At 34.9% G+C, this 19,637-nt stretch overlaps 1 protein-coding gene across 4 annotated transcripts in view; it reads right to left on the bottom strand.

Moving 5' to 3' along the window:
• Positions 1-19,637, bottom strand: part of MORC3 (MORC family CW-type zinc finger 3) — a 34,899-nt gene that overhangs the window by 1,270 nt on the left and 13,992 nt on the right. For all 4 annotated transcript variants that reach the window (XM_072968958.1, XM_072968976.1, XM_072968967.1 and 1 more), the window contains exons 7-16: positions 18,265-18,393; positions 17,944-18,066; positions 14,531-14,628; positions 10,401-10,505; positions 8,832-8,954; positions 8,651-8,725; positions 7,567-7,612; positions 5,837-6,000; positions 2,222-3,107; positions 599-756 (exon numbers count right to left, since the gene is read on the bottom strand). In XM_072968958.1, coding sequence (XP_072825059.1) covers positions 599-756; positions 2,222-3,107; positions 5,837-6,000; positions 7,567-7,612; positions 8,651-8,725; positions 8,832-8,954; positions 10,401-10,505; positions 14,531-14,628; positions 17,944-18,066; positions 18,265-18,393 — 1,907 coding nt within the window. The remainder of the gene's footprint in view (positions 1-598; positions 757-2,221; positions 3,108-5,836; positions 6,001-7,566; positions 7,613-8,650; positions 8,726-8,831; positions 8,955-10,400; positions 10,506-14,530; positions 14,629-17,943; positions 18,067-18,264; positions 18,394-19,637) is intronic.

Below are 19,637 nucleotides of genomic sequence, written 5' to 3'. Positions count from 1 at the left end.
TTTCTTATTTTCACAGAACTTCTTCCTAATTAATCCCCTGTACCATGTAATTCTGTGATCTCCTGAAAGTTAAAATTGAGGAGGGCATGTAGTAAAATGAGCTAGCAAACCATAATGAAATGGTGCCAAGTTCGGAAGTAAAGGAAATCACGGTGAAAAAGTAAGTTTCATGAAACAGTCCGCTGTCTTCTAGTCACTGCCTAATTCAACCCGTTCTTCAGTATCTGGTTCAATTTTCACTCTTCCCCAAGAAGCATTCCAAATCACTCTGACCAATCAAGAGCTTTATTCCTTTGACATTCCTATTTCACTTAAGTTGAGCCTAAATTATTAGTTCCTTGAAGGGACAGATGATGACATGCACTTCTTTTGTAACTGTCTATCATAATGCTGGGACCACAGCAGTTAACTTTTTTTTAATTTTTGAGTTTATTTGAGCAAAAATTCATTCGAATAGGGCAGCAACCTTCTAGTAGATAGAAAGGAATTTCAGTCAGTAACTTCCTTTGAAAGAACAATCTGTTTGATGTGTGCTAGCAACTAAGTTATCATGCTAACCAGAACTGTAGACCTAGAGAAATGCCTCATTTAATATTACCTTTCCCCATCAGTATAATTTACAGACTCCTCAATGTTACTTGAAGTTGAAACATCTGCTCCTATCTGTTGACTTGTAGATTTTAATTGTTCGATTTCATTTTTCAGCTCTTCACACTGTGAACGGATTTGTGATTTTTCCAGTTCCAATAATTCAACCTGACAAAAAAATTATTTAATTAATTTTATAACCGTAAAATTTTAAAATACTACTGTCAAAGTGCAGATGTAAGCTAAGAAATGTAGAAAATCTTGCTTGGTGAAAATTACCATCAAAAAAATCAGATTAAAAAAAAAACCCAAAAAACACACCACAAAAAAAGCAATAGCTTTCTATAAAGCTTCACTTGTTCAGTTTCACCTCTGTTTTTCCACATTAAAAGAATAAAAACAATTAAAGCATGACTAAAACAAGTGGGACCTAAAAACCAAAAAAAAAACAAGATAAAAATGTCTAAATTATGTTGATATCATAATGACTTTCATTTCTTGCACACTCATTAGCTGAAGTTAAAACAGCAAAAAAGTTAAAACAGAAAGCTTGTATTGATTTTTATGTATTTTGTCATCTAGCTAAGCCAAAACATCAGGAGAAATGTTTAAATGAGCAGATATGTTGGTATCACTGCCAGGAAGAAGGGGCAATATAGGACTATACGGTCATTTCCAAACTCTTTTTAGCAGAAAAACTCTCCTTTCAAACACCATGTAAATATAATACATAAAATATTTTTTAAAAGGAGCTACCCAAATTTGAATTGGGGGTTCCTTTCTTCCTCAGTAAAAGAACACCTGAATAAAGACTACCTTTCCGGGGGGAGGATATAGCTCAAGTGGTAGAGTGCACGCTTAGCATGCACAAGGTCCTGGGTTCAATCCCCAGTACCTCCATTAAAATAAATAAACAAAAAACTAATTACCTACCCCCCTAAAATAAAAAATAATAATAATAAAAAAAGACTATATTTCCAAGTTATCCACTGGCCAGGTGACTAAGTTTTGACAGATGGCATGTAAGCACCTTTTAGGAATCGCACCTTCCTCTTTCCTGCGACCTGGAATGTAGCTATATGCTGGCTGGGCCCCAAGGGCCATCTCAGATCACAACTGCAGGTGGAGAAGCAAAGCAACAAAGTAGGAGCCTGTGTCTCTGATGGCTGTGCAGCTGCTATCATTATTTGGGGTTTTATGTCACCTGCAAAGGAACCTGATCATAACCAATACAGGATACATCTGTAAAAAGAAGTATCACCATCCACCTCGGATGGTTATTTTAAGACTTACTAATAACAGATGCAGAACTCCCGTGGTATTAGTAAGCAAGCATCTCAGTGGGAATGAGAAAGATGGTCCCTCACTGCACAGCAACATCCTGCACACTACAGGACATTTACCAGACCTGGTCCCCATCCATTAAATTCCAGCAATGTCCATCTGAACACCGCCCTACACATTTCCATGTGCCCCCAGGGAGGACCATTTCCAGGTGAGAACCAGTGGAGTAGCAGATAGTCAATAAACAGAAATATTATTAAGTGATTTATTCTAATCTAGCCAATAGCAGTGAAGATTTAGATACCCCCGGATCCCCATGACTCCCATTATGCTGAGTGATATAACTCACCTCACTTTTATACTGGTCCCTCTCAATACTGCATTTGTCCAGCTGTCTAAATACATCATCCAACTGCACAACCATTTCGTCCATCTCACTTTTATTCTCACTATTGGAACACTGACTGCACTCAGCCTTTACTTGTTGCAAAGCACTACACTGTTTTTTCAGCCTTTCTATTTCTTCCAAAGCTTGCCGATACTGGGATACAATATGGTCTGGACTTTCAGACTTGCCATTAATACTTGCAAGTAAAAATACAGCATCAGTTTCAGTAGACTGATGGCAAGTTTCCTTCTTCACGTATCTGTCGTTCATTTCCAGCAGCCTCTGCTGTAACACTTTGATTTGGTCAGTAAACATATGACACTGTCTTTTATAATTTTCTTTCTCTTGGGTGACGAGAAGCAGCTCATTTCTCAGTTCACTTAACTGGCAACCAGCATCACCAGGAGATTTGTCAAATGTTTCCTGGGTTTCATGTGTCCTTCCTTCAGCCCCCACACAAGGCGGCAGTAGAGTCGTGTCATTTCTTACATCTATCTCATCTTCGACCGCTTCTTCCTTTTTAACCACTAAACTTGGTACTTCAGTCTGGGTGGCTGCAGTAGTTCCCTGATCGCACCTGGACGCTGAGGTGCCTGTTGAACCAGTCTGGCCACAAGCTTCACTGTCGGCCACAGGCTCGATCTGAACTCCACTTTGCTCCAGGTGACTCTGCTGCAATTTCACTTCAATATCATCATCCACCGCAGGCTTGGGAGTGCTGTTTTCTTCTAAGATGATGACATCTTCATCATCATCATCATCTTTGTAATTTTCAAATGCTTGATTACTCAATCTTCGATTCTTTGCATTCAAAGTTGATGAACGAGTAGAAAGTCTCCGTTTCAGGCTAGAAAATATTTTAAGTATAAAATGTAAGATTATAAAATGTAGACATGGACAAAAATAGATGACCTTGAAGTAACCTAACTATCTTGAAATTCTAAGAAATGCCCATGTTCATTTTTTTTTAAAATGATGTATCTCATAGTACTGCCCAATGACTTAATGAAGTAGACAGTATTTTCTCCTTTTACAGATGAAGAAACAGACTATTGAGACCTCTTAAGTATCAGATCCATATACTGCCAAACGTCTCTTCATCTGATGTCCTCTGGCATTTCAATGTACACATGTGCAAAGAGAATGCTGCCACCCATCCCAGGCTGCTCTCTGAATCCCAGAGCTCAGTGAATGGCACCGCCATTCCGGTTTGCCCTCCACAGTATTTTCTTAATCAACATTCAGTGATCAAAGGTGAGCCACAAAGTAAACCTGCATGCCCTATCCTTTCATGTAAAACAATTTCCCCTGTATTAAAAATTGCCTCACTTTCTTCATCTGCTTAATTTTTCTGTGAATTTATCACCAATTAATTACTTTTTGCCCCACTCAGAGGGCTTGTTATTTGGACTTTATGTGTTAGACCTTATTTCTGAAGAGTTTCCCCTTTCTCATATGGAGAGGGAATAATCTCCAATAAAATCTTGAGAAAGGGTACACACAACATAAAACATGTGAAATTTTCCATGATGAAAATATCTTTATTCATCTCTCAAGTTCATTGCTGGCTTGATTTTTATATAGACTTCTAGGTTAGAAATCACTTTCTCAAAACTTTAAAAGCATCATTCCATTGTCATCTATCATTCACTGTTCTTCCCATTCCGATTCCTGATCTCTTGCATGTAGCCTGGGTTTTTCCTTTCTGGAAGGAAAAAAACCTCTTTTCTCAGGTGCTCTAAAATTTCATGATGATATTTCTTATCTCTTTCCAGACATTATGCTGGGTATTTAGCACAAATTAAGTCTTTCTTATATTATTTCCTCCCCTTTGTTCTCCGATTCCCATTCTGAAATCTCCTTATTCAGATGTTGGCCCCTTATGTATTTCTTTCAACTATGTATCTTTTCCTTCTAAGAGATTTATTTGTTCAGTATCTACCCACCTCCCAATAAATTTCACATGGTTCCATCTACTTCCTTTGTTTCACTTTTGTACATCTGGGGATCCTTGGCTATATTTATATTTCAGACTGGAAGCAGTGAGGTCTGAGCGTGTGATTCCAAGGGTGCTCAAGCTGTCATCATTGTTTAGGGCTTTTCTCTGGGGAGCCTCTGGGGAGCCCAATGAGGGAATGAAGGGAGGGGATTTCCCGTCATTCAGTTATTCATCCTTTACTCCTTCTGTTTCCAAAACAGTGGCTCACTCACATCTTCAGCAGCAAAAATTGCTCCAGAAAGTAAATTTTCTACCTTCTGACAGAGAAAGAGAAGCAGCATTGCCAGACTTTGCAGATTATAAAGAGGTCTAGGGAACTACTCTTCCTTAAATGTTCATACAAGCCCCTGTGCTCACCTCTATTTTCTACCATCAGAAGTATCCAACCAAATTCTGAGACTGCCTAGGGATATATGGAGTTAAGCATTTAATTAGAAGTTGCCCTTTTATTTTTCTTACCAGGCTAATTCCTATTTGTCTCTCTTAAGACTTATTTTAGGTACCACCTTTCCAGAGACTTAAGCTCTATGAACTTGAGAATGTTGGCTTTAAAAATTAATGAATAATTTCCCTCTATTTTCTTCTTCCATTTTAAAAATAAGTTCCACTATCTTGTCTATAAACGCTAGAGATTCTCTTACTTTGTCTGGAATCATCTTTATAAAGAAAAGCCAAGTGTATTATGAGGACGAGTTAAAAAAAAATTCACGTATGTTCTCAGTTAAACAGCAATGAGCCAGAAAACAAATCCTCAAAATGTAGGCTATAAAGAGCAAACTATTTAAAAACATGCTTTCCTTGATACATATGTACACAATACATTTACTATATATATGAGCAGTTATTCTAATCTTTTCTGAATCTTCAAAAGTTCTTTTGAGAATCTGATGAAGGCTATAAAACCTCTCAGAACATCTGACCCCACTATTTCAGAGAATCTTGTATCAATGTTTCTCTTTCAACAAGTATCAGATGTAGTCAGTCTGATGTACTAGTTTATTGACATCATGCTCTTTCTTCTTCACCTGTGTTCATCCTAATCCCTTTGAAGGGGCCACCTGGGCAGAGTACTGCTCTTAGAATTTCAGGAACCACCTTACGTACCACCTCATCATAAAGCCTTCCCTGGCCATTCCTCAGTCAAGAGAGCTAACCATTCAACTCACACCACTTATATATCTCTCTTCCTTCTCCATCCACTTATCCAAAGTACACAGCATGGCATTGGCTAGACTAAGAACTTATGGGTCCCATTTGACATTACAATATTGTACTCTTAACTGCTTCATGTTTTTCTTTACTCAGATAATGCTAATTTTAAAAGTAGGAATTTTCATACTATACAGAATTTCAAAGAGTTGATAACATTTGATCAACTTCCACAATGAATACAACTAATACTATTTTAATTGATTTAAATAGGTGGCATAAGTGAAGCGGAGGTAAGTTTAGATAATAAAAGCAAAGTAATGTGCCCTTAAGATCTTTTATATGCATATAAACTACACTTACTTAGAAGTACATTACTGCCATAGAAGTGTCAAGTAAAGGCTGTGTTTAATACTCATTCCCCATACCTGTTATTCTCAGGTTCAGACTGGGGTGAACCTCGATGATTTATAAGTCTTGTTGCGTAAGTATTTGCTGCTTCTGAAAGGTGTCCTCTTGGAATACTTTCCTTAACGGGAGAAAAGCTTTGACTTGACACAGGATTTGTTGGAAATAATAGTTCAGCAGGAATCTGTTGAAGGGAAAAAGAAAAATGTTCTTAAAGGAATTTTTTTAAATGTGCCATGTCTAAAACACAAGATATTATTTCCCCTATCCCCTTATCCCAGAAGGCACTGAGAATCACCCTAAGCACATAAACTCATTGTCACCTGAACCAAATCCAGTCTGCAAATGAGCTAAGGATTTTCAAAGGCATGAAGAAAACAAAGAAAGGAAATATTCCACAGAGACTGTATGTGGTCCACAAAGCCTAAAATATTTACTACTTGGCCTTTTATAGAAAGATTTGCTGACCCTGGACTATATATAAAACTTACAGAGATGGGGAGGGTAGCAGCTCAGTGGCAGAGCACATGCTTAGCATGCAAGAGGTCCTGAGGTCAAAATCCAATACCTCCATTAAAAAAAAAAAGCTCATAGAGATATAATAAAAACTTCATTTTCTAATGGAATGAAATTGAAAATAAAGTAATAAAGACACTGCCTTTAAAAACCAAAGTGAGCCCACTATTCTTTTCTCCCAGTTCTGTTCTCATCCTCAAACCCTCAGTCTTTACACAAGAAAACACTTCAATGTAATTACAAGCATACATACCCATCTGCAGCAGACCAAAACTTACACAAGAAGTACAACTACCTACTCATACACTCAGAAAGCATTAAGCATTAAGAAAGATAGGGGTATGGGATTAAGACATAAACTACTATGTGTAATATAGATAAGCAACAAAGATATAAAATGAACAAATGGGACCTAATTAAACTTAAAAGCTTTTGCACAGCAAAGGAAACCATAAACTAAATGAAAAGACAACCTACAGAAGCTGTGTATGTGTGTGTATACACACACACACACACACACACACACACACACACACAAATGGAATATTACTCAGCCATAAAAAGAATGAAATAATGCCTTCTGCAGCAACATGGATGGAACCAGAGATTATCGTAATAAGGAAGTCAGACAGAGAAAGGTAAATATCATGATATCACTTATATGTGGAATCTAAAATATGACACAAATGAATTTACAAAATAGAAACACTCACAAATATAGAAAACAAATTTATGGTTGTCAAAGGAGAAAGGTGGAGAAGGGTAAATTAGGAGTTTGGGATTAGCAGATATCCTGCTGATAGGTCCTATGGTATATCCAGGTAATTGGTAATATACATGTCTCATTTTCCCTGTTAGACTATAGGCTCATAAAGGGCAGTATTCACTTATGATTCATCTGTGTGCAGTTCAAAGACAAATTATTATACTGGATATGCAAACAGGGAACTATATTCAATATCTTGTAATAACCCATAATGAAAAAGAATATATATATATATATACACACACACACACATATATATATAAAAAACTCAATCACTGCTATATACCAGAAACTAACACAATATTGTAAATCAACTATCCTTCAATTAAAAAAAAGAGACAGAATGTGAACTGAATGAACGACACTGCTTCAATTTGTTATGTTAACTACCAAGCTTAACACTGAGTATTTGTTAAATTAATTACAACCCAAGATAAGACACAGCTATAAAGTGGAAGGCTTAATTACCCGAGGAATTGTTTCAAGTTGCCTGATCCTGAATTTTTCTTTGTCTCTTAAAAAAAAGGAAAGAAAAAAGAAACATATTTAAATTTATTGCATTATTATTTTTAATTGTTTTCCAAGGACATACTCGCCATTTCACAACTAAGTCACTCAGATAATGTTAACTGAACTCTGCTTCAATTTCATTATAATCAGCGGTAAGCCCTAGGCAGGGGACTAATTCCCACCTCATCTCAGTTACACCCTGATGTCTGCCTCAAGCTCTCCATACCCACCAGCATTATTCTCAGACTTTGAAGAAGGGTATCACACTTTCTAACTGGCTTCTTTACTTCTAATCCTGCTACTGGATTTATCTTCAAAAACAGTGCACTGTAAATCAAAACCACATGGAGGATGGTTTTTGTGAACTCAGCCATCCGTGTGCAGTATGCTGGCTTAATGTTCACCATGGTTCACTATCATTACCCAGCTTCTCTCTCTCACCTCTATCTTCCATTATGCACATTCACATATTTACTTTAATTAAGCTGAACAAATAATTGTTCCCTACCCAATCCTACCCACCCTTCAAGTCCTATTACCAAATGTCCTTCATAAATTTTCCTAATCCATTTTTCCATCCCCAGCCAGAAATAATTTCTCCTTATGGGCTTCCTAACAGGACTGGACGGTGCCTTTTATGGTAGTCGTCAACTTCTAATTGGTAATACATGTCTCATTTTCCCTGTTAGACTATAAGCTCATAAAGGGCAGTATTCACAGACTATAAGCTCATAAAGGGCAGTATTCACTTATGATTCATCTGTGTGCAGTTCAAAGACAAATATTATACTGGATATGCAAAATATCTTTCTTGCAGATAGGACAACAATAAAGAGCAGGTGAAAAAACAGCAGGTTTCCACAGTAAAAACTTAAAAAGCACTCAATGTGATGCACTCCACATCATAATTTTTTTTTGGAGGGGTCATAACCTTTTTTGGCTGTACCTAGTTTATTTTGGAGAAGCATCAACTAATGCTGCATACACATCACTGCTGAAGTTTGGGTATTATTCTCCCACCATACATTAACACAACACTCACTTCTTTTTGTAGGTTTTTTCATAAGTGGGATGCACCAAATCTTCATCTTCAGGTTCTTCTGGAACATCACAACTTCTAATCAGAAAAATCACATGGGAATAACACGTCACCAGCGCCTATTCATACATCTTGAATAGTACTTTCTGCCTTTCCCAAAAGGGTACTACCAACTATATGGTACCTGAACTGTGGGTCAGGGTTATTGGAGCAATACCATTTTTCTGGAAGTTGATCTATCCCATCTGGTAATTTTCGCCACTTTAGACAGGAATCACATTGAACCCATGTCTGATCAGGACGTTTCCTGTAACAAAATAACAAATACTACCATAGAAATAGGATCTAAGTACTTCATTAGACCTTCCATATCATTTCTACCACAAAATGCCCCTTTTATTTAACTCTGTCCCTGAAAATTCCGTGACATAACTATTTATGGTGGTCAGTAAGTTAAGTTTTTAAAAACAATTTTGGTTACCTTCGAAGGTTAAAGGTGACAGACCAATTTAAACGAAGATACTTAAATATCTTGTTTAATAGCATACTATTAAATTTGTTTTGTAATAAAAACTCAAACCTAAGAAAATAATACAAATGCCCTGCTCTGAAATTTATATTAAGTTAGCTCCTGCAGTGTCAAATCTAATACATTTATTAACACAATAAACTAGTCAAGTACAGAAATAGGCAAGTTGTATTACAATTTAAGCAATTTTTATAATTGCATGACATTTTAACCCTACGATAGCATCTCTCTGAATAATCCAAATTTGTACATTCTTTTAGTTTATAAAAAGCTTTCATACATTTATCATTTGAAAATTACAATGATCCTGAAAAGAATTTATGTAGACTCATTTAACGACTTCATCTTAATACCAATAACTTTTTAACTCTAGTTTAAAAAAAATGCATTTACACATTTTATTAAAAAAAAAAATCCAGAAATTTGTAAAGTAAACATAAACTCCTTGTTTCAGGAGGTTACCACTGTTAATTTTTTTAATCCTGGTAGGCTTTTTCTATGCTTATAGAATTATGCATGTGTATATGGACACTTTAAAAAAAAACAGGAAGTTAATACACTGAGTTGCATGCTTTTTGTTTTTCATTATGTATCTTGAACATCTTTCCATAGCACCCTAAGCTGTTATCATTCAGAGGACTGTTACTACATACTATGTACTTTACTGAGTTCTTATCTTTAATTCTTACAAGTTGAGGAGGTAAGTGCTATTACTGTTTCCATTTTACAAGTGATAAAATGGAAGCTTACAAGAGGTCAAGTAACATGTTCAATGTCACACAGCCACTGAAGCAGCAGAACTAGAATTTAAACTTAAATCTGGCTTTAGACTCTTGATCCTATCTCCAGAATTTTTCAAACTATAAGATGCAACCTATCAGTGGATCATGAAATCAGTTTAATGGGTCAAGACCAGCATTTTTTTCAAATATGGGTAAATGCTGTTTCATGACTTTTGTGTATATGTGTAAATGTATATATTCATTCGTTCATTTTACAGTGTGCTGATTCGAGCTGTAGGATTTATTTCTTACTATGGGTTAGATTAAAAAGTTTACGCACCCTACACAAGAAGTGGTATAGATCAGTGGTAGAGTGCATGCTTAGCATGCACAAGGTCCTGGGTTCAATCCCCAGTACCTCCATTAAAAAAAGTTTACACTGTACAATCACCACCAATATCACATCTTGACATTACAGTCAGTTATTTTTAAATGTACTTACTGTATATCTTCAACAGGCAAATTTAGAGGATATTCTGCATTTTTCTTCACTTTCATTTCATTCCAGTAATCATTGAGCTTATCTCCTAGTGCTGTTATTGTAAGCCTTAAAAAAATTTATAAAATCAATTTAAGGAAAAAAATAATAAAAATAAAATCTTCATCAAACACAGAGAAAACATAACCTAGTAATGATCACATGAACACAACGGGGAGCACCAAAAGGTACAGTTAATTAAGAAACTCAAAATAATGGCAATTTTCTATAAGGACCTTTATAAGTTCATATAACAGAGCCAGGATCATCTAGGAAATAAGACACCAAATACTAATAGTTTTGGTCCTCTGTTGAGAAAGAATGTTGCAGATCTATTACAAGGAGAACCACAGGCTTTCTGGTTTCAACCAACCAACTTACGAGCTTCAATACAAATTACAACTCAGCTGTTTGGTTTATAAAAGTACACCATCATTACCAGAAAGTATACTTCAAAATAGCTTCTGTCCCACAATTAAGACTTTCACACTGCTACAATAATGTTAGTTAAAAAAAAAAAAAAGGCAAATCAACAGGACCTATTGAGATAAATATGACTAGGGCCACAACCAAGTAAGCACTTGTTAATGAGTTAATAACCTACTGTGCACACACACAAGATACAGCGTAACATTTTAAATTTAAAATACAGCTTTTAAAAATCAAGACTTCAAATTTTGTACTGACAGATTAATATTAGACGCATCTATCCCCACTCACTGTCCCTATTTTTCCCCACTAGGAAGCCCCATTATCACTGTAACACATAAACATCCAAATAAGAACACTTCATTCTCCCTCCCAAACATGCTTCTCCTTTCATATCACTTTTTCAATTCTTCCTCATCACCTCTGTTCTTCAATCCATGAGACTGCACCCATCCTGTGGAAAATATACCCAGGAGTGGAACTGAAGGGTCACAGGGGTGGACACTCATGTTCAGCTTTACTCGATAGTCTCATGGTTTTCAAAGATGATCAACAATTTTCACCCCCATCAACAAAGTACAGGAGCTCCCGCTGCCGTACATCTTACCAACATCTTACCAAACTAAAGTACTCTGGTTTTCACTTCATTTTTGCCTTTCTCTTTTAGGTCTGAAACCCATTTGGGATTTTTTGCTTCATGTGAAAGGTAGACGTTGAAAAGTTCACTTTATCTATACAGGGAGCTGACCCAGCATTTTTAGAAAGATGATCATTTTCCCACTACACTATAATAAAACCTTTCATAAATCAGCTGACTACATGTATAAAAAGTGGAGATTTATTTTAGGTTTCTCTATTCTGTTTCTCTAGACTATATTTTCATTAATACCACACTTTATTAGTCACTATAGCTTTTTAAATTGAAATATAGTTGATTTACAATGTTTCAGGTGTACAGCAAAGTGATTCAGGTATACATACATATATATATATATATATATATATATATATATAACTACAGCTATTTAAGTTGATATTTAGCGCAAATCCTCTAGATTTGTTGTTCTTTAATTATTGTCTTAACTATCTTTGGTCTTCTTACTTTGCACATAAAGTTTAAAATAAGTCTATTAATAGTGACACCCATTCACACCTGCTGGAATTTTTTTTTAACTGGAATTGTATTTAGCTATTTAGGAGAAAAACTGACATTTTATAATATTCAGCTTACCAACTCCTCATGAACTCAGTATACCTATTTATTTAGATTTGAAATTTTACTCCACAATGTTGCATCGTTTTCAGTATGTTGAGGTCTTTGCATATTCTATTTACTCCAAAGCACTTGATTTTTTTGATGTTATTACGTACGAATTTTTAAAAATCTCATGTTCTGTTCTGTTGTTGCTACTGGTAAACAGAAATACGACTGATTTCTGAATACTTCTCACCCAGCAACCTTAGAATCTGTATTAATTTGCAGATTATTTTGGACTTTCTATATACTTGATACTGTCATCTACAGAAAACAATTTACTCCTTTCCAATCCTTAGAACTTTTTTGGGGGGGGGGCTATTCTGTACTGGTTATTTCCTTAAGAACAATGGTGACTAAATAGCTAATATCCTTATCTCATTCTCATTCTTAAGAGGAAAGCCATCAACAATTCACCATCAGGAACTGGTGTTTTTTCGTAAATACTTTGAATTGCTAACATGTCCTTCTGCTATTGGTTTTGAAAGAGTTCCTTTTTTTCCCCCAAATCACAAATGGGTATTGTAGTTTATGAAGTGTTTTTCTGCACCTATGAAAACAACCATGAGATTTTTCTTCTTTAACATCAATGTGATGAATTACATTGATTTCTGAATATTAAAAACCACTCACGCCACCCTGGAATATATCCACTTAGTTTTAACGTTATTATCCTTTTTGCATGTCACTGGATGGTATCTGCTATTCAATTAAGATTTTATATCTTGATCATGAGAGACATTGACATAAATTTTCTTTCTTGTAATGCATTCATGAGTTCACTACCAAAGTTATACGGTGTCTTAAAACCTTGAATGACTGGGTAAGACTAGTGCCACCACTTCCTTAAATGTCTGAACTTAATATGAATTAAAAATGTGATTCAATTTCAAAGAAATATTATCCATATCTTAAATGGTAAAGAAACATATTCACACTATCCCTTTGATGTTTTTCTGTCTGTAGATCTGTAGTAATGTCCTCCTTTTCATTACTAATATGATTACTGCTTTTCTCCTTTTTTTCCTTAGTCTCCCCAGATGCTTATAGACTTCATTGATCTTATCAAAGAACAAACTTTGGGCTTTTTGATTGTGTCAACTATTGATTTACTGTCTTCCAGGTTCAAATTCACTCTTCTTTGTGATAGTGGAGCTTAATCCTGTCAAAATTTATCCTTTGCCAGCCTGAGGAAAGTTACACTGGGTCAACGGGGAAAGAAACCTACCGGGGAGAATAGCACGACATGGGTGGGCCCTTCAGGTCCGGTACTCCATTTTTATCTGGCCAGAGCCCGTGGCCTCCCAGAGGAACTCCAGCTGTGCTCAGTCCACGCTTTTCCCTCCCGTGGTCTGCTGCTGGCTCCAGCAGCCCAGGACCTCTAGCAACAGAAACTAGTTCCAACATACTCACACCCTTGGGCAAAGTCAGGTCTCCTCTGCAGAACAGCTCCAGCCCAAGTCAGCCGACTCCCTGGCCAAAGGCAGGCCCCATCTACAGACCCAAACTGGACAGGCCTCCTGGCAAGTTTCTTGCCACAACAGGTAGCCTGTTCCTGCGCTGGTCATGACCTCTACAAAGAGAGCTGAATTTCTGACTTTGGGGACCAGGAACCCTCTCCCAGGTCCTTTATTGTCTACTCTTTTCAACCTAGAGGTAACAGCTGCTCTTTTCTGTCTGCTAGTTCTGGGTATCTACTGTCCTCTTCTACCTTTTTCAGTAATCATCTCCTACTATCCTGGTTAACAATTCCTTGTATTTACTCTGTTGAAATAACGGGTAGCTTCTGTCTCAGTACTGTACTCTGAATGACATATTTATTGATTTTTCTCTATTGTGTTTCCTAACTTGCTGATTTTGCTCTTACCTTTATCATTTCCCTCCTTCCACTTTAATTGTTCTTTACTTGAAGAGCCTATAGCATTTATCTTTGTCTTTACCACAAATATTTATATGAAGTTTGCATTCTATTTCACAATATGTACTCATAAGGACAGCGGTTTGTCCTTCCTAAATTTACAGGTAAAACTGATAATCATATTTATTTTATGGCTTCTGACCACTCTTAAAAGATATGAGTATTTCTGTCTAAAGAACATAGGATTAAATTATCTTAAAGTTCCCATCTAAGATCAAAGTTTCTGGATATCACACAAAAAAATGTTGCTACCAAAAAAGCAGAAACTTCCTCTATTTTCTACAAATCTCAGAAATACTTCATCAATAAAGACAGAAGAGAATGTACTTCTATTTGTGATGGAGTAGAATATAATCCCTAGGTTGGAAGAAGATGACTAAATGTGTTTTCTATGCAAGCTCCCTTAAAATAGAAAGAAATTCAGCTTAGAAAGTTATGAAAGTATTTCCAAAATAAATTATAAAAACTCAATCATTTAAATAGGTAACATACCTGTATTCATTCGTATAATCAAAATCTTGTTTATTGTGAGTTGGCTTTAGGAAATAACAGTCTATAATTCCCACTACTCCAACGCCCATGTTGTTTGCCTGAAAAATAAAATGAAATTGGCATTTCAAACGTGAGGCATGATGCTCAAAACAATGACCCCTCCACAAAGATTTAAGATCTGTACAAAACATTTTCCTATATTCTATCTCATGATTCTCACGGCATTTAGAAAAGCAGTGTCCGGTAGGTAATTTACTTTTCTGGGAGGTAATTCCTAAATACAAAAAATTCTTCCCCCAAAACCACTTCCACTGTTGTTAGGTATTCATTCAAGACAGTTATTATCATTCCCAATTCTGTACAAGAGAAAAAGGACCACCTCTACTGGGATGCAAGTTCTTAGACAGTAGAAACCACAACTAACTCTTCCCAACATTCACAGTGTAGCAGAAGCTTTGGCACATAATATTTCACAAGTTTGCTAGATAAAAATTAAAGTCATCAAAGTCATCAGAGGGAGGGTATAACTCAGTGGGTAGAGTGAACGCTTAGCATGCAGGAGGTCTTAGGTTCAAACCCCAGAACCTCTATTAAATAAATAAATAAACCTAATTACCCCCCAAAAATTAAAAATAAAAACAAAATAAAAAACAAAAGAAATTCTTTAAAAAAATTAAAGTTGTCTATCCAAAGTTATACAAACAGTTGCGAATTGTGATAAAATAAAAACCTAGGTCAGCTGAATTAATTTTTAAAATCTGCTAGCTAAAACATTGAACTCAAAGTACACAGTCATATTCTGATTATCTATATGTGATTAACATATATTTTGTTCACAACTGTAACTGAACTGATATACAAAGAGAAAAAATGAAATATTAACTTCTAAAATGAAATTTTTCACAGCTACACCTACAGAAAAAAACACAAACCTAATCATAATGCTACTCTACTAAAAACTATCAGTGGTTCTTCATTTCATACAATTTGGAAGCCACATATGCACCCCAATGTTCACAGCAGTACTATTTACAACAGCCAAGACACGGAAGCAACCTAAATGTCTATCACATGAATGGATAAACGTGTGGGGGTGTACATACACACAAACGGAATATTACTCAGCCATTAAAAGGAATGAAATAATGCCATTTGCAGCAACATGGACAGACCTAGAGATGATCATACTAAATGAAGTAAGTCAGAAAGAGAAAGACAAATATTATAGGGTATCACTTATATGTGGCATCTAAAAAAATGACACAAATGAACTTCTTGGATTGAAAAAATCAGTATTTACAAAACAGAAATAGACTCACAGACATAGAAAACAAACTTATAGTTACCAACGGAGATGGGGGAGGAGATAAATTAGGAGTTGGGATTAACAAATATACACTACTACATACAAAATAAACACCAAGGTCCTACGTTATAGCACAAGGAATTATATTTAATATCTTGTAATCACCTATAATGGAAAAGAATCTCAAAAAGAACAGATTATATATATATGTATAACTGAAACATCTGCTGTACACCAGAAACTAACAACATTGTAAATTAAGTACATAATTAAAAAAGGAAAAAAGTTGGCTATAACAAAGTCAAATTTAAACTAGAAATTATCTATAACGCAAATTTAACTGGGTTGGAAAAATGAGCTATGTATCTTACTGAAGTCAAATTCATTAAAAAATTCATATTCTATAGCAGACACACTGTTTCTTTTGAATCTCAAAGCATTTGAAAAAATAAGGTCTAATAGCAAAAATGCATTCCCAATGACCAGTGAAATTCAGAACTTTAATTATAGAGTATTTCTGGCAAAATTTACTAGTCCAATTACAAATGAAAATTAGAGTTTTAAATAAAAGTTACTGATAGCTCATATCATGGCTGTCAGATTTCTGGATTTATTTTTTGATTGAAATTAGCAACTAAAAAGAAGAGCCCAAAGCTCATTTACTATTTTTCTTTAATTGAAGTACAGTTGATTTATAGTATTATATTAGTTTCAGGTATGCAACACAGTGATTCAACATTTTTATGGATTGTACTCCATCTAATGTTATTACAAAATATTATAAAATATAAAATCCCTGTGCTGTACAATATATCCTTATTGTTTATTTTTACACATAGTAGTTTGTACCTCTTAATCCCCTACCCCTATTCCTCAACCAAACCTCATCCCAACTGGTAACCACTAGTTTGTTCTCCTTATCTGTGAGTCTATTTCTATTTTGTTATATTCATTTACTTGTTTTATTTCAGATTCCATATATAAATAACAAAAAGTATCTGTCTTTTTCTGTCTGACATAATTCACTGAGCACAATACCCTCCAGGTCCATCTGTGTTAATCGCAAATGGCAACATTTCATTCTTTTTTATGACTAAGTAATATTCCGCCATGTATGTGTATGTGTGTGTGTGTGTGTACATACCCACAATGTTATCCATTCATCTGCTGATGGACACTTAGGTTGCTTCCATATTTTGGCCATTGTAAATAATGCTGCTATGAACATTGGGATACTGTTTTTATTTTCTTTGGATATACACACCCAGAAGTGGAACTGCTGGATCATATGGGAGTTCTATTTATTTACTCTTGTAAGAATGCTATATATTCTGGGCTCATAACACATAAAATGTGTAAGACAGAGTTATAACCCCTGTTGAATAATATTCAAGATACACCCACACTATTATACTGTGTAGAGCACTTATCGTTCTACAAAAGATTCAGAATGAAATAAAATGAATAGAAAATGAAAATCATAGAATTGGAAAACAAAATATGTCTAGACTTAAAACTTTTAACAAAGCTCAATTCCAGAATTTATCACTAAATTCTTAACACACACATACCAAAAAAAAAAAAAAAAAAAACCTTTCTGTGTAAAGGATAAACTGATACAGTGGGTAATGTTCGTCATCCTAAACTGAATCCCACAACAACGGGAATGGTTTAGGACGAACACTCTAACATATTCAGAACTAACCTAGGAAAGCAAATCACCTATCTGGTATTATTTCTTAGGCTACTGAGTCAACACTATTTAAAACCAACCAATTTCATTCCAGCACGAAATCATCAAGGATCCTTATTTAAACATAGTGAAAAGACGTGCACCTGTGCCTGAGATCCACACTCATTGCTAGGTCTGGAGCAAGTCACCAAACTTATTAGCCCCAATTTCCTCATTTGTAAAACAGAGATAAAATATTCTGACCTCCCTCATCGGATTATTCAAGATCAAATGAAAAATTAGTATAAAAGTATTTTAAGTTCAAGTTCCATACCAATGTTATTAAAAACACTGACATTTAAACACATTTTGCCCAGTAACATGTTATCCTAACTTTTATAAAAGCTACAGACATTTTCAAGATATAAAGCTTACCCTTAATTGACATCCAACTTTTTCATAAGCTTTGATGAGCCTATTTCTGTGATACATCATTATCCCATAATGATCTTTATTTCTGCAGTTGAATCCAAAAGTAATTCTCACTGTTTTATTAGTCTTAAATGTTAAGGAAAATTCTGAACACACCACCTCATTCCCTTCAAATCACTCTATTTCATTATTTGAGTCCAAAGCTGCATTAAAAAAGGGCAAAGGTAGAAAGGATTAGATTCTATATCAGGATAAAAGGAGAAAGGGGGAAGGTAAATATACTTGATTGACATCTATTTCTATATAGCATCATAAAAAGGATACTAAAAATTTGGGTCGATAAATATCACGTTCAATGTAGGCAAGACTCTTCGAAACTAGCTGGGTCTTCACTTTCTGCCCACGTAAGATGATCTGCATTCTTGGCTTTAGATATAATATACTGCAGTAAGCCTGCAAAGACACACAACAATATCTGTCCTTTCCAAATAATTATCTGTGGATTTGTTCAACATACACATGTATTTGAAAAGAAAGCTACAACCTTGCTTGGATAAAGGACCAATTAACTAGACAATAAAATACTATAAAGGTGTATTAGTTAATATTTGAATAGTTTTTATTAAAAATAAACTCAATCTACCAGAGCCAGTAAAAATGATTTGCAGAAAACAATCTACTGACCTACATAGATGTTAAGTGAAAAAAACTTACAAAACAAGCATGTATGGTATGATCTCATTTTAATTTTAAAAAAATGTTTCTGTGTATAAAAAGTACTGTATTTTGACTCTTCTGTCAAGTACATATACTGCTGTTACAATTTGAAAAGCATCAATAAATTTTATTTGGGGAAAAATAAGCAAAATCTAATATGAACATAAGGGACTATTATAAGCTTTCAAAGGAAAAAAAATCATAAATAATGCACCAACATTTAAGCAGAACAGCACTTTTTCAAAACTGAGCTGTAACAATCAGCAGTCATCTAAATGTGTTTTTAATTCTTAATGAATGAAGGTTTAGATACTTTAGAATATTGACCAAACTCTGCATCCTAAAACATGTTAAAATATGCTCTTCTGTGCCTGCCTCCAAGCTATCAGAAGTCTCTGAAGGAAATGAATTGAGTAACTCAATAAGGATAGACAGAAATTTCAACACAAAACTAAAATTTGTACATATCTCTTACTTTTCTTCCCCCCCTAACTTCTGATTTCAAAACTAGTGGTTCTGTCATTTACAAATTTCATTAATGATATTTCAAAACATTTTATGTCATGCTATACTAAAACTACACCATCTGCTCTAGACACCTCTGGATATTCTTGAGCAAGATTTCCTTAACAACTAGGACATACTTCACTAACACACGGGGGTATATACTGGAATAGTAATACCTGCCACTTAATTGCTAGCATCTCAGAAGAAGTTACTTAGGAAACTTGTAAATGTCAAATGTATCCTCAACTTGGAGTTATGAAAAAAATTTCAGCACAAAAAAGGAGAAAAGTTAGTATACATCATCATAGTGACAATGTTACTATCATATCAACATTATCACACTGAGATCTTACTGCCTTCAATCTTAAAAACATGCCCATGTCTAAGGTCAAATCTCAGAGATATTTATCACAAAATTATATTAGCGTACATTATTTGTAGGCTATACATAATTTATTGCTTTAAGATATCAA

Source organism: Vicugna pacos, chromosome 1 (assembly GCF_048564905.1).
Source record: "Vicugna pacos chromosome 1, VicPac4, whole genome shotgun sequence".
NCBI lineage: Eukaryota > Metazoa > Chordata > Mammalia > Artiodactyla > Camelidae > Vicugna > Vicugna pacos.
This window is presented reverse-complemented; position numbering and strand designations above follow the sequence as displayed.